General features: G+C 54.6%; 1 protein-coding gene and 1 long non-coding RNA gene across 5 annotated transcripts in view; one reads left to right on the plus strand and one right to left on the minus strand.

The window, feature by feature from the left end:
* EPRS1 (glutamyl-prolyl-tRNA synthetase 1) overlaps window positions 1-15,364 on the plus strand; it is a 263,373-nt gene that overhangs the window by 182,825 nt on the left and 65,184 nt on the right. For all 4 annotated transcript variants that reach the window (XM_075339114.1, XM_075339116.1, XM_075339115.1 and 1 more), the window contains 3 exons: window positions 378-429; window positions 706-915; window positions 1,072-1,144. In XM_075339114.1, coding sequence (XP_075195229.1) covers window positions 378-429; window positions 706-915; window positions 1,072-1,144 — 335 coding nt within the window. The remainder of the gene's footprint in view (window positions 1-377; window positions 430-705; window positions 916-1,071; window positions 1,145-15,364) is intronic.
* LOC142295971 (uncharacterized) overlaps window positions 1-15,364 on the minus strand; it is a 225,153-nt gene that overhangs the window by 109,415 nt on the left and 100,374 nt on the right. The gene's annotated exons all lie outside the window — the stretch shown is intronic.

Raw genomic sequence — 15,364 nt, forward strand, 5'->3', positions numbered from 1 at the left:
ATGGGAGACCCAGCACCCTCCCTGTTGCCTGTTGGCAGTTTTTGTTCCGTGTGTTTTCACGGGCTGCTGTTGTAGACAGAGTTCCGGTTTTTCCGAGTTTTACTCTATCTCTACTTATGGGTGGATGTCCTCCTTCAGCTTTTGCACTGAACTGGTTAGATTGTCATCCAGGGGGTGTATATAGCCCGGAGGGAGGAGCTACACGTTTTGAGTGTAGTACTTTGTGTGTCCTCCGGAGGCAGTAGCTATACACCCATGGTCTGGGTCTCCCATGTCGGAACTATAAGAAAAAGAATTTACGGTAAGTAAACAAAATTCTCTTTTTTCTGGGCCTACTTTTCATATTTTTATGTATTTTTTTTTTTTTTTTTTTTTAGGTTGGGACTGGAAGCCAAGAAGGAAGAAAACCTTGCAGACTGGTACTCTCAGGTACGTTACCGGACTGCAGCGTAGAGGCATATAATCCTCTGTGCACATTGCGTATAACGAACATCTGCATGCATGTGCTATCAAAGGGAAAATGTATTGGTGCTGTGCCGGGGACACCAGTATAAATCAGTGTGGCCCCCTCTTATTCTCTGGATCCACGTTGCCCCACACCCTCCCACACACCCTCCCATAATCACTTAGTAATGTATCCTAGCAGTATGCGCATACCCACCTTGGTCTGTTTTTCACGCACTATATATCTTCTGTATCTTCCAGGTGATCACAAAGTCCGAGATGATCGAGTATTACGATGTGAGCGGGTGCTACGTGCTGCGGCCATGGGCCTTTGCCATCTGGGAATCCATTAAAGATTTCTTCGATGGCGAGATAAAGAAGTTGGGCGTAGAGAACTGCTACTTCCCCATGTTCGTGTCTCAGGCCGCACTTGAGAAAGAGAAGACACACATTGCCGACTTCGCCCCGGAGGTAGGGTATAGCAAAGTGCGGGCCAAAAGTAATGTTGCTGTGTGGTCTCATGATAACTAATGTAAAGGGGTCCAAATTATTATCACCATTGCTATTATCATATATATATCATTATTCTGACTCAGGTGTATTAAATACTTAAAATATTTTATTTAGGTGGCCTGGGTTACCCGATCAGGGAAAACCGAACTGGCCGAGCCAATCGCTGTGCGGCCGACAAGTGAAACCGGTAAGGAACCATAGAGTGAAATCTCCTGGTGGTCACTGTTAATTCAGAATGTCTTAACTCTGTTAGATATAATATTCACCCCCTTCTTGGCTTTTTACCTATTGTATTACATTACTACCTGTGTTTAAATATTTTTGTAATCTGATTTGTGTGTGATGTATCAGCACTATATAGCCTAAGTTGCTAAAGTGAAGTGAGAAAAATATAAGCTAAAATTAAATTTATTGGATAAAATAAGAAAAAGGTTGCTATGTGCATGCCTTTTGCTATGAAGCCCATAAAAAATTCTGGTGCAATCAATTACCTTCATAAATCTTAGTGAAAGTTAGTCCACCTATGTGCAATCTAAGTGTCCCAGGGTCTGTCTGTATGTGCACACCTTTCTCGATAGGCCACACAGGCTGCAACACCATTAAGCGAAAGGCTCCATTAACCAAACACCACCATGAAGACCAAGGAGGTCTCCAAACACCACCATGAAGACCAAGGAGGTCTCCAAACACCACCATGAAGACCAAGGAGGTCTCCAAACACCACCATGAAGACCAAGGAGGTCTCCAAACACCACCATGAAGACCAAGGAGGTCTCCAAACACCACCATGAAGACCAAGGAGGTCTCCAAACACCACCATGAAGACCAAGGAGGTCTCCAAACACCACCATGAAGACCAAGGAGGTCTCCAAACACCACCATGAAGACCAAGGAGGTCTCCAAACACCACCATGAAGACCAAGGAGGTCTCCAAACACCACCATGAAGACCAAGGAGGTCTCCAAACACCACCATGAAGACCAAGGAGGTCTCCAAACACCACCATGAAGACCAAGGAGGTCTCCAAACACCACCATGAAGACCAAGGAGGTCTCCAAACACCACCATGAAGACCAAGGAGGTCTCCAAACACCACCATGAAGACCAAGGAGGTCTCCAAACACCACCATGAAGACCAAGGAGGTCTCCAAACACCACCATGAAGACCAAGGAGGTCTCCAAACACCACCATGAAGACCAAGGAGGTCTCCAAACACCACCATGAAGACCAAGGAGGTCTCCAAACACCACCATGAAGACCAAGGAGGTCTCCAAACACCACCATGAAGACCAAGGAGGTCTCCAAACACCACCATGAAGACCAAGGAGGTCTCCAAACACCACCATGAAGACCAAGGAGGTCTCCAAACACCACCATGAAGACCAAGGAGGTCTCCAAACACCACCATGAAGACCAAGGAGGTCTCCAAACACCACCATGAAGACCAAGGAGGTCTCCAAACAAGTCAGAGATAAAGTGGTGAGAAGTACAAGTCAGGATTAGGTTCTAAAAATAAATCTCAATCTCTGATGATCCACTGGAGCATCATCAAATTCATTAATCATCAAATGGAAAGATCATGGTATCACATGGTACCACAACAAAACTGCCAAGAGAGGGTCATTTACCAAAACTCTCAGCCAAGGAAAAGAGGGCATTATTCAGAGAGGCAGCACAGAGACCAAAGGTAACGAAGAAGCTGCAGAGTTCCCTAGCAGAGACTGCAGTATTTGTCCATAAGCCGTACACACCATAGAACGGGCCTTTATGGAAGAGTGGCCAGTAAAAAAAAAAAAACCTTTACTGACAGGCAAAAATTGGAAGGCTCATTTTAAGTTTGCCAAAAGACATGTGGGATAATCCCCATATATTTGGAGGAAGGTGCTGTGGTCAGATGAGATCAAAATTCAACTTTTTTGGTCACCAAGGTAAACGCTATGTCTGGTGCTAATCCAACGCAGCTCATCAGCCAAGAACACCATCCCCATAGTGAGGCATGGTGAAGGCAGCATCATGCTGTGGGGTTCTGTTTCAGCAGCAGGGACAGGGAAAATGGTCAAAGTCGAGGGGACTATGGATGGTGCGATATACAGGGATATTCTTGAGCAAAGCCGGTTTTCTTTTTCGCTCCTAATTGGGAGACCCAGACAATTGGGTGTATAGCTACTGCCTCCGGAGGCCGCACAAAGTACTACACTTAAAAGTGTAAGGCCCCTCCCCTTCTGGCTATACACCCCCCCGTGGGAGCACGGGTCCCTCAGTTTTTGCTTTGTGCGAAGGAGGTCAGACACGCACGCATAGCTCCACTATTTAGTCAGCAGCAGCTGCTGACTATGTCGGATGGAAGAAAAGAGGGCCCATACAGGGCCCCCAGCATGCTCCCTTCTCACCCCACTTTCTGTCGGTGGTGCTTGTTAAGGTTGAGGTACCCATTGCGGGTACGGAGGCTGGAGCCCACATGCTGATTCCTTCCCCATCCCCATTAGGGCTCTGGGCGAAGTGGGATTTTACCGGTCTCCAGGCACTGAGACCGTGCTCCATCCGCAGCCCCTGGAGAAGCCGCTGGATATGGAGCTTAGTATCGTCAGGGACATGGCCCTGCTCCGTCAAGGTACTCTGTGTCCCCGTGCATACGCGCGCACACCGCAGCATTGCTGGGTGTGTTAGTGCGCCGGGGACAACAGCGCTGCTGCGCTTGTGCCATTTCCTCACTTCAGCTTAGCTGAGTGGGTAGACTCAGGGAGAACGGTCGCGCCGGCCGCTGGGACTGCGACGCGGCTGGGACTTGTGGTGCGCCGGGGACTTCCGCGCTGACCGTGCATATATCACGGCCGCGCTTATTACTACAGTCCCCGGCTTTTGCGGCCTAGTTCGTTCGTTCCCGCCTCCGCACCTGCCAGTCAGGAGGAGGGCGGGACGCTGTACAGAGCATCAGCGCTGAGGGCTGGAGTCTTTTTTACATACTCCAGCCCTCACACCAGGCACAGTAGGACGCAGTTTCCCGCACTTTGTTTGTGGCACGTCCACGGTCCGCCCCTCTTCACAGAACGCCGGCAGCCATTCCTGCCTGCACGCTGAGCTGCAGAGGGAAGACGGGGAGACCCAGACACGGGATTCTACGGCCTCATACCCGCTGTTCAGCGGGCGGTAAGCAGCCCTCAAGGGCTCACCCCCACTTGTGCCGTTTGTATACTGAGTATTTTGTGTTTGCAAATACTTTGTACTGTACGGTCGCTGGTGATTCTCAGCTATATACCCTCCTAGATTACAAGGAGGCAACAGCATGTCGTCCGCAAAACGCAAGGGTGCCAAGGCACAGACATTATATGCTGCCTGTACCGCATGTGGGGCTGCTCTACCGGCAGGTTCCACTGACCCCAATTGTGTGCAGTGCTCGGCCCCTGTGCAACTTGCACAGCCGGGGCCTCTGCTGGACGTGACCCAGAGTGTACCACCTGTGAATGCTGTCCAGGTGACAGGAACGGAGTTTGCAGCTTTTGCTGACAGATTGTCTATGACCATGTCAAAGATTCTTGAAACATTGCAGTCTAGACCAGTAACTCAGACCATGGACACTGTGGCATCATTGCTCCCTGGTCCCCCTCAGCTGGAACACTTCCAAGCTCCGGGGGTGTCACATGCACCCCAGGGTGACGATTCTGACTCAGACAACAGTCCCAGACAACCTAAGCGGGCTCGTTATGAGGGGCCCTCAACTTCGTCTCACTGGTCAGGATCCCAGCGGGACGAATCTATGGGCGATGAGGCGGATGTAACTGATCAAGATTCTGATCCTGGGACCGCTCTCAATCTGGATACACCGGATGGTGACGCCATAGTGAATGATCTTATAGCGTCCATCAATAGGATGTTAGATATTTCCCCGCCAGCTCCTCCTGCGGAGGAGGCAGCTTCACAGCAGGAGAAATTCCATTTCAGATATCCCAAGCGTAAATTAAGCACTTTTCTGGACCACTCTGACTTTAGAGATGCAATCCAGAAACACCACGCTTATCCTGAGAAGCGGTTTTCTAAACGGCTTAAAGATACACGCTATCCTTTTCCCCCTGACGTGGTCAAGGGTTGGACCCAGTGTCCCAAGGTGGACCCTCCAATCTCCAGGCTTGCAGCTAGATCTTTAGTTGCAGTAGAAGATGGAGCGGCACTTAAAGATGCCACTGACAGGCAGATGGAGCTCTGGCTGAAATCCATCTATGAAGCTATTGGAGCGTCGTTGGCGCCAGCTTTTGCAGCCGTATGGGCACTCCAAGCCATTTCAGCTGGGCTTATACAAGTCGACTCGGTCACACGTACATCTGCCCCGCAGGTGGCACCATTGACCTCTCAAATGTCTGCATTCGCGTCTTACGCGATTAATGCTGTCCTGGACTCTACGAGCCGTACGGCGGTGGCGTCAGCCAACTCCGTGGTTTTGCGCAGAGCCCTGTGGTTGAGAGAATGGAAGGCAGATTCTGCTTCCAAGAAGTGCTTAACCAGTTTGCCTTTTTCTCGTGACCGATTGTTTGGGGAGCGTTTGGATGAAATCATTAAACACTCCAAGGGTAAGGACTCATCCTTACCTCAACACAGACAAAACAAGCCCCAACAAAGGAGGGGTCAGTCTGGTTTTCGGTCCTTTCGAGGCTCAGGCAGGTCCCAATTCTCCTCGTCCAAAAGGACTCAAAAGGATCAGAGAGGCTCAGATTCTTGGCGGACTCAGTCACGCCCAAAAAAGACAGCAGGAAGAACCGTTACCAAGACGGCTTCCTCATGACTTTCAGCCTCCTCTCTCCGCATCCTCGGTCGGTGGCAGGCTCTCCCGCTTTGGCGACATTTGGCTGTCACAGGTCAAAGACCGTTGGGTGAGGGACATTCTGTCTCACGGGTACAGGATGGAGTTCAGCTCTCGTCCTCCAACTCGTTTCTTCAGAACTTCCCCACCGCCCGACCGAGCCGATGCTCTGCTGCAGGCGGTGGCCGCTCTAAAGGCGGAAGGAGTGGTGACTTCCGTTCCTCTTCAGGAACAAGGTCACGGTTTTTACTCCAATCTGTTTGTGGTGCCAAAGAAGGACGGGTCCTTTCGGCCCGTCCTGGATCTAAAGTTGCTCAACAAACACGTAAAAACCAGGAGGTTCCGGATGGAATCTCTACGCTCCGTCATAGCCTCAATGTCTCAAGGAGATTTTTTAGCATCAATAGACATCAAAGATGCTTATCTTCACGTGCCGATTGCGCCAGAGCATCAGCGTTTTCTACGCTTCGTTATAGAAAGCGAACACCTGCAGTTCGTAGCGTTACCTTTCGGGCTGGCAACAGCCCCTCGGGTCTTCACCAAGGTCATGGCAGCAGTAGTAGCTGTCCTGCACTCGCAGGGTCACTCCGTGATCCCGTATTTGGACGATCTACTTATAAAGGCACCCTCTCAAGAGGCATGCCAACACAGTCTGGACGTGGCACTTAAGACTCTCCAGAGTTTCGGGTGGATTATCAACTTTTCAAAGTCAAATCTAACCCCGACCCAATCACTAACATATCTTGGCATGGAGTTTCATACTCTCTCAGCGATAGTGAAGCTTCCACTGGACAAGCAGTGCTCTCTGCAGACAGGGGTGCAATCTCTCCTGCAGAACCAGTCCCACTCCTTGAGGCGCCTCATGCATTTCCTAGGGAAGATGGTGGCAGCAATGGAAGCAGTCCCTTTCGCGCAGTTTCATCTGCGCCCTCTACAATGGGACATTCTCCGCCAATGGGACGGGAAGTCGACGTCCCTCGACAGGGATGTCTCCCTCTCTCAGGCAGCCAAGGACTCTCTCCGATGGTGGCTTCTTCCCACCTCATTGTCAAAAGGAAAGTCGTTCCTACCCCCATCCTGGGCGGTGGTCACGACAGATGCGAGCCTATCAGGGTGGGGAGCAGTGTTTCTTCACCACAGGGCTCAGGGTACGTGGACTCAGAGAGAGTCCACCCTTCAGATCAATGTTCTGGAAATCAGAGCCGTCTATCTTGCTCTGCGAGCCTTCCAACAGTGGCTGGAGGGCAAGCAGATCCGGATTCAGTCGGACAATTCCACAGCGGTGGCGTACATCAACCACCAAGGGGGAACACGCAGTCGGCAAGCCTTTCAAGAAGTCCGGCGGATTCTGACGTGGGTGGAAAACACAGCATCCACCATATCCGCAGTTCACATCCCAGGCGTGGAAAACTGGGAAGCAGACTTTCTCAGTCGCCAGGGCATGGACGCAGGGGAATGGTCCCTTCACCCGGACGTGTTTCAGGAGATCTGTTGCCGCTGGGGGATGCCGGACGTCGACCTGATGGCGTCACGGCACAACAACAAGGTCCCGGTTTTCATGGCACGGTCTCACGATCACCGAGCTCTGGCGGCAGACGCCTTAGTTCAGGATTGGTCGCAGTTCCGACTACCTTATGTGTTCCCACCTCTGGCATTGTTGCCCAGAGTGCTCCGCAAAATCAGGTCCGACTGCCGTTGCGCCATTCTCGTCGCTCCAGACTGGCCAAGGAGGTCGTGGTACCCGGATCTGTGGCATCTCACGGTAGGACAACCGTGGGCGCTACCAGGCCGTCCAGACTTGCTGTCTCAAGGGCCGTTTTTCCATCTGAATTCTGCGGCCCTGAACCTGACTGTGTGGCCATTGAGTCCTGGATCCTAGGGGCCTCAGGTTTATCTCATGATGTTGTTGCCACCATGAGACAGGCTAGGAAACCATCCTCCGCCAAGATCTACCACAGAACGTGGAAGATATTCTTATCTTGGTGCTCTGCTCAGGGAGTTTCTCCCTGGCCATTTGCATTGCCTATTTTTCTTTCCTTCCTGCAGTCTGGGTTGGAAAAAGGTTTGTCGCTTAGCTCCCTTAAAGGACAAGTCTCTGCGCTATCCGTATTCTTTCAGAAGCGCCTGGCGCGACTTCCTAAGGTACGCACGTTCCTGCAAGGGGTTTGTCATATCGTTCCCCCTTACAAGCGGCCATTGGAACCCTGGGATCTGAACAAGGTTCTAATTGCTCTCCAGAAGCCACCTTTCGAGCCTATGAAGGAGATTTCCTTTTCTCGGCTTTCACAGAAAGTGGCTTTTCTGGTGGCGGTCACGTCTCTTCGGAGAGTGTCAGAGCTGGCGGCGTTATCTTGCAAATCTCCCTTCCTGGTGTTTCACCAAGACAAGGTAGTACTGCGTCCAATTCCAGAGTTTCTTCCCAAGGTGGTATCTTCCTTTCATCTCAATCAGGATATCACTTTACCATCTTTGTGTCCGCATCCAGTTCACCAATTTGAAAAGGGTTTGCATCTGTTGGACCTGGTGAGAGCACTCAGGATCTACATTTCCCGCACGGCGCCTCTGCGCCGTTCGGATGCACTCTTTATCCTGGTCGCTGGTCAGCATAAAGGGTCGCAAGCTTCCAAATCCACCCTTGCGCGGTGGATCAAGGAACCAATTCTTCACGCCTACCGTTCTGCTGGGCTTCCGACTCCTTCTGGACTGAAGGCCCATTCTACCAGAGCCGTGGGTGCGTCCTGGGCATTACGGCATCAGGCTACGGCTCAGCAGGTGTGCCAGGCGGCTACCTGGTCGAGTCTGCACACTTTTACCAAGCATTATCAGGTGCATACCTACGCTTCGGCGGATGCCAGCCTAGGTAGACAAGTCCTGCAGGCGGCGGTGGCCCACCTTTAAGAAAGGGCTGCCTGACAGCCCGATCACGAGGTATTCTTTTACCCACCCAGGGACTGCTTTTGGACGTCCCAATTGTCTGGGTCTCCCAATTAGGAGCGAAAAAGAAGAAGGGAATTTTGTTTACTTACCGTAAATTCCTTTTCTTCTAGCTCCAATTGGGAGACCCAGCACCCGCCCTGTTTTTTCTTAGGGTATTTGTTTTTCGGGTGCACATGTTGTTCATGTTGATAAGTTACGTTCTCCGATATTGTTTATCGGATTGAATTTGTTTTTGAAACAGTTATTGGCTTTCCTCCTTCTTGCTTTTGCACTAAAACTGAGGGACCCGTGCTCCCACGGGGGGGTGTATAGCCAGAAGGGGAGGGGCCTTACACTTTTAAGTGTAGTACTTTGTGCGGCCTCCGGAGGCAGTAGCTATACACCCAATTGTCTGGGTCTCCCAATTGGAGCTAGAAGAAAAGGAATTTACGGTAAGTAAACAAAATTCCCTTCTTTCAGTGATTTGAGAGTGGGACGGAGGTTTCACCTTCCAACAAGACAATGACACAAAGTATACTGCTAAAGCCACACTGGAGGGGTGTAAGGTGAAACGTGAAAATGTATTGGAGCGGCCGAGTCACAGCCCAGACCTTAATCCAATGGAGAATCTGAGGTCAGAGCTGAAGATCGCTGCTCACCAGAGGAGGAGAAGGAGCTGGAGCGGTTTTGCCTAGAGGAATGGGCAAAAAGTGGAAAACTCAGCCAATGTGAATTGCAGCTGTAATTGCAGCGAAAGGAGGCTCTACAGAGTACTGACTTTAGGGGGGTGAATAGTTATGCACACTGAAATTTTCAGTTATTTTCTCCTATTTGTTGTTTTCTTCACAATAAAATAAAAAACAAATGTTCATAGTTGTTGGAATGTTCTTTACATGAACTGATGAAAACCCTAAAAATAAGTGAAATTCCAGATTGTGAAGTAGCAAAACTGAAAAATAACGCCAAAGAGGGGTGAATACTTTTGCAAGGCACTGTGTATGTGCATATGTGTTTATATATACCCTGTTTTTCCAAAAATAAGACCTCCCCCAAAAATAAGCCCTAGCAGGGATTTTCAGCATTTCTTTATCATTCCTATGGGAGACCCAGACCATGGGTGTTTAGCTTCTACCTCTGGAGGACACACAAAGTACTACACTTAAAAGTGTAGCTCCTCCCCCTGAGCTTATACCCCCCTGGTGAGCAGACCCAGCCAGTTTATCGCTTTGTGTTCAGGAGGCATACATCCACACATGCATTCTCATATGATTTTTTTCCTTTCGGAACGAGATGAAGAAGTACGGGTCCACGTCTGGACCCCCGGCATGTCCCTTCTCACCCCACTGTGTCGGCGGTGTTGTAAGGTTGATTCCTAGGCTGGAGCCTTACATGCCGTGCTCCTTCACCATCCCTCCTGGGCTCTGGCTTGAAGTGGGAGCCAGCACGGTCTCCATGCTTGGCAGGAGACTGGTCTCCATCCGCAGCCCTTAAGGACCCTGCTGGACGGAGCACTCATCCCTCTGCGTCTCAGAAGCTAAGTACCTGAGACGTTTATATTTCGGGGTCCCTGTACTTTATTGTTGAGGGAGAGTGTGCTTATTGTGTTTACTGACATTTCCGGCGGGTTCTCTAGCTGTCGCCTGAGAACCACGCCGATGGTGCCTGCGCGTCGGCCGCGCCGCTCAAATTTAGGCCCCGGCTTCGCCGGAGGCCTAGTTTCTGTTTCACTGCCCTCGCATGTCACTCATGCAGAGGGACAGGCTCGGCTCCTCCCGGCGGCCGTTCTGTACAGGGGAGGGACACTCCCCACTGCAGTGTGTGTCCCCTCCCCTGTAGGTCTCTATGGCCCTCCAGATCCCGCTCCTCAAGAAAGTCCCGCCCCCTCTCTTCGCTCCGGCGGCCATTTTTTCAGCGTTCTCTCTGCGATCAGTCATTGCAGCGCTGGCCTGCAGCATCCCTGCTGAGGTGCTGTGCTTAAGGGTCCGGGCTTCGGGATCTGGAGGGCACACAACACCGCTCCAGCGGTCTGGTAAGCCACAACCGGTCTCCAGTTGTGGACCTCTGTATATACTCTCTGGGGGTCATTCTCTGGCAGAGCCCCCACTCCAGCAGCATGTCTCACACGAGGAGCAAGGCCCCAAACCTTTATGCTGTATGCGCTGCATGTAAGCTCCTGCTGCCTGAACCGAGCACCTATCCACATTGTGATGCCTGCTCTAACTTGGCGGTGCCACAGCCTGGAGTCTCACCCCCAGTGGTCTCTCAGGCTGCCCCTGCTCCTGTGGCTGAACCCCCGGCTTGGGTAGAATCCTTTTCTAGGTCTATCTCCCAGTCCTTTGCTGAGTCCATGGGACTTCTGTCCAGGACTCTGATGAATATGCATCAGCCCCCTTCACAGGGTGCCTCGGCTGCTAGGGGTGTCTCAGGACCGGAGCTCACAGAGGATTCATCATCAGGGCCCAGACCCCGTCCTCCTGAGAAGAGACGCAGGGTTCCCTCTCCCTCCTCCTCCCGTGGCTCTGATTCCAGAGCTGACTCGCAGGATGAGGAGGATGCCTTAACAGGGGGCTCGGAGGCTAACTCCATGTACCCCATTGATCTGTCCGAAAGTGACTCAGATATTAGTGACTTGATTGCTTCTATTAATTCTGTACTGGACCTCAATCCGCCAGTATCAGAGGAGCAACCCTCTCTGGCAGAAAAGCACCAGTTTACCTTGCCTAAGAAAGCAAAAAGTGTGTTCTTTAACCACTCCAGTTTTCAGGCCGCTGTGACCAAACCTGACAAACGCTTCCCAAAGCGTGGTTCTGATGACCATTTTCCCTTTCCACCTGAGGTGGTCAAGGAGTGGGCTGACTCCCCAAAGGTAGACCCTCCGGTGTCTAGGCTCGCAGCCCGGACCGTTGTTTCGGTGGCTGATGGCACTTCCCTTAAGGATTCCACTGACCGCCAGATTGACCTTCTGGTCAAATCCGTGTATGAAGCGGCGGGGGCTGCGTTTTCTCCGACTTTTGCAGCAGTGTGGGCTCTCAAAGCCATCTTTGCTTCTCTAGAGGAGATGCATCCCCTCACCAGGGAATCTATGCCAGAAATGGTTGCCTTAACTTCCCAAGCTTCGGCCTTTTCATCCTATGCCATGTCTGCCATGCTGGAGGCTTCTCACCGCACTGCGGTGGCTTCGGCTAATTCCCTCACTATCCGCAGAATCTTGTGGCTTCGAGAGTGGAAGGCAGATGCTTCTTCAAAGAAGTACCTTGCTGGGCTCCCTTTTGCTGGGTCCCGGCTGTTCGGAGAACAGCTGGATGAAATTATTAAGGAAGCAACTGGCGGGAAGATTACTTCCATATCACAAACCAAAGCCAGGAAACCTGCCCAGGGTAGGAATCAGTCGAGGTTTTCCTTTCGTCACGACAGCACCCACGAGAGAGGGATCCGCCCCCTTCAGGACAGGAAACCTACAGATAAAAAGGGGCGGTCCCCCTCCCTCATCATTTGGTTTCCTGTCCTGCATGGAGAGGAACCTACAGTACCTGGGTCCGGTTGAGTCCGTGCGGTCTCCGAGGGAACGGCGGAGCTCAGGGTCCAGAAGCACGGTCGGTGGAGCTCCCCTCGTGGACTCCGTCCTCCGGTGCACCTCGTCCTCTTTCCTTTGGTCCGGCTTTGCCTCCAGGGATATGACGCCTGCAGCAGAGCATGCTTCTTCCGGACGTCATGTGCGCAGCGGGGGGGGCCCTGCCGCGTCGGCGCGCGCTCCCTGCTGCAGTGACCCGGAAGTACACAGGAGCGCTTCCGGGGGAGCGGCCGGGAAGGTTCCTGGTGAAGCCCGTGTTCCCCTCCATCCTGAGCCGGACGCTGTGGGTGAGTTGATGTCTGTCGGCGGGCCGGAGCCTCTCCCTGACGCGTGCCTGCGTCTTCACAGCTGCTGTTCGGGGCCTGCCGCGTCCGCGCTCTGTCTCCCCGTCGGTAGCTCGGCAGTACTCCTGCTCCTGCGGCTAGGGGGGGCTCGGATGTGGGTCTCTACCAGCCCTTCCCCCTGCCTTCCTTTCCGGGGTTGGTCCTTTTCGGGGTAGCGGTCCCTCTGCCGTCGGCGTCTCACCTGTTGTGGATTTCCTGGCCGCCTCTGCTCCCTGTGGACGGCGTCCGGGTGGTGTCTGCACTGGGATGTGCGCTGGGGTGCTCTCCTGGTCTGTGATCTGTGGCCTCTGGGCCTCTGTGGGCTCCTGGGCCCCTGTGGACTCCTGGGTCCTGTGGCCTCCGGGCCCCTGTGGCCTCCTGGCCTCTGTGGCCTCCTGGCCTCTGTGGACTTCTGGCCCCTGTGGCCTCCTGGCCTCTGTGGACTTCTGGCCCCTGTGGCCTCCTGGCCTCTGTGGACTCCTGGCCTCTGTGTCCTTCTGCCCCTGTGGCTCTGTGACCTCTTGACCCCTGTGGCTCTGTGCCCTCTTGACCCCTGTGGCCTCTGTGTCCTCCTGGCCTCTGTGTCCTCCTGGCCTCTGTGTCCTCCTGGCCTCTGTGTTCTCCTGGCCTCTGTGTTCTCCTGGCCTCTGTGTCCTCCTGGCCTCTGTGTCCTCCTGGCCTCTGTGTCCTCCTGGCCTCTGTGTCCTCCTGGCCTCTGTGTCCTCCTGGCCTCGGTGTCCTCCTGGCCTCGGTGTCCTCCTGGCCTCGGTGTCCTCCTGGCCTCGGTGTCCTCCTGGCCTCGGTGTCCTCCTGGCCTCGGTGTCCTCCTGGCCTCGGTGTCCTCCTGGCCTCGGTGTCCTCCTGGCCTCGGTGTCCTCCTGGCCTCGGTGTCCTCCTGGCCTCGGTGTCCTCCTGGCCTCGGTGTCCTCCTGGCCTCGGTGTCCTCCTGGCCTCGGTGTCCTCCTGGCCTCGGTGTCCTCCTGGCCTCGGTGTCCTCCTGGCCTCGGTGTCCTCCTGGCCTCGGTGTCCTCCTGGCCTCGGTGTCCTCCTGGCCTCGGTGTCCTCCTGGCCTCGGTGTCCTCCTGGCCTCGGTGTCCTCCTGGCCTCGGTGTCCTCCTGGCCTCGGTGTCCTCCTGGCCTCGGTGTCCTCCTGGCCTCGGTGTCCTCCTGGCCTCGGTGTCCTCCTGGCCTCGGTGTCCTCCTGGCCTCTGTGGCCGCCTGGCCTCTGTGGCCGCCTGGCCTCTGTGGCCGCCTGACCCCGGTGACCTCCTGGCCTCTGTGGCCTCCGGGCCTGTGTGGCCTCCGGGCCTCTGGCCTTCTGTGGCCTCCGGGCCTCTGGGCTGCTGGGCCTCTGGGCCTCCTGGCTTCTGTGGCCTCCTGGCTTCTGTGGCTCTGGGCCTGTGGCCTCTGGGCCTCTTGGCTTCTGTGGCCTCCTAGCCTCCTGGCTTTTGTGGCCTCGGGGCCTCCTGGCTTCTGTGGCCCTTATGCCTGTTTTGCCTCGGTGCCTGTTTTGCCTCGGTGCCGGTTGGCCTCTGTGCCGGTTGGCCTCTGTGCCGGTTGGCCTCTGTGCCTGTTTTGGCCTCTGTGCCTGTTTTGGCCTCTGTGCCTGTTTTGGCCTCTGCGCCCGTGTGGCCTCTGCGCCCGTGTGGCCTCTGCGCCCGTGTGGCCTCTGCGCCCGTGTGGCCTCTGCGCCCGTGTGGCCTCGGCGCCCGTGTGGCCTCGGCGTCTGTGTGGCCTCGGCGTCTGTGTGGCCTCGGTGTCTGTGTGGCCTCGGTGTCTGTGTGGCCTCTGTGTCTGTGTGGCCTCTGCCTGTGTGGCCTCTGTGCCTCTTGGCTTCTGTGCCTCTTGGCCTCTGTGCCTTCGGGCTTCTGTGCTTCGGGGCCTTGGTCCTCGGTGCCTCCTGGCCTCATGCTCCTTGGCTTCGTACTTCCTGGCCTCGTGCTCCGGGCCTCGTGATTCCTGGCCTCGTGATTCCTGGCCTCGTGATTCCTGTCCTCGTGCCTCTGTCCCTCGGTGCCTCCTGGTCTTGGGCCTCTGTGCCTCCTGGCCTCGGGCCTCTGTGCCTCCTGGCCTCAGGCCTCTCTGTCTCCTGGACTCGGGCTTCTCTGCCTCCTGGCCTCGGGCTTCTCTGCCTCCTGGCCTCGGTGCCTTCTGGCCTCGGTGCCTCCTGGCCTCGGGCCTCTGTGCCTCGTGCTTCCTGGCCGCATGCCTCTGTTGCCTCCTGGTCTCGTGCTTCCTGGTCTCTGTACTTCCTTACCTCCTGGCCTCCGGCCTTCCTGGTCTCTGGGCCTCCTGGCCTTTATGGCCTTTGTGGCTTCTTAGCCTCTGTGGCTTCCTGGCCTCTGGACCTCTCCCGGCCTTGGGCTTCGGGGCCCCGTGCCTCTGTGCCTCCTGGCCTCATGCTTCTGTGCCTCCTGAGCTCGGGCCTCTGTGTCTCCTGCCCTCTGTGTCTCCTGGCCTCCTGCCCTCTGTGCCTCTTGGCCTCTGTGCCTCTTGGCCTCTGTGCCTCTTGGCCTCTGTGCCTCTTGGCCTCTGTGCCTCTTGGCCTCTGTGCCTCTCGGCCTTTGTGTCTCTTGCCTCTGGGCCTCTTGGTCTCTGGCCGTCTGTGCCTCTGGGCTTCGGTGGCCCTGGGCTTCGGTGCCTCTGGGCTTCGGTGCCTCTGGGCTTCGGTGCCTCTGGGCTTCTGTGCCTCTGGGCTTCTGTGCCTCTGGGCTTCTGTGCCTCTGGGCTTCTGTGCCTCTGGGCTTCTGTGCCTCTGGCCCTCTGTGTCTCTGGCCCTCTGTGTCTCTGGCCCTCTGTGTCTC

The sequence above is a fragment of the Anomaloglossus baeobatrachus genome, chromosome 3 (genome assembly GCF_048569485.1).
Source record: "Anomaloglossus baeobatrachus isolate aAnoBae1 chromosome 3, aAnoBae1.hap1, whole genome shotgun sequence".
NCBI classification, from domain to species: domain Eukaryota; kingdom Metazoa; phylum Chordata; class Amphibia; order Anura; family Aromobatidae; genus Anomaloglossus; species Anomaloglossus baeobatrachus.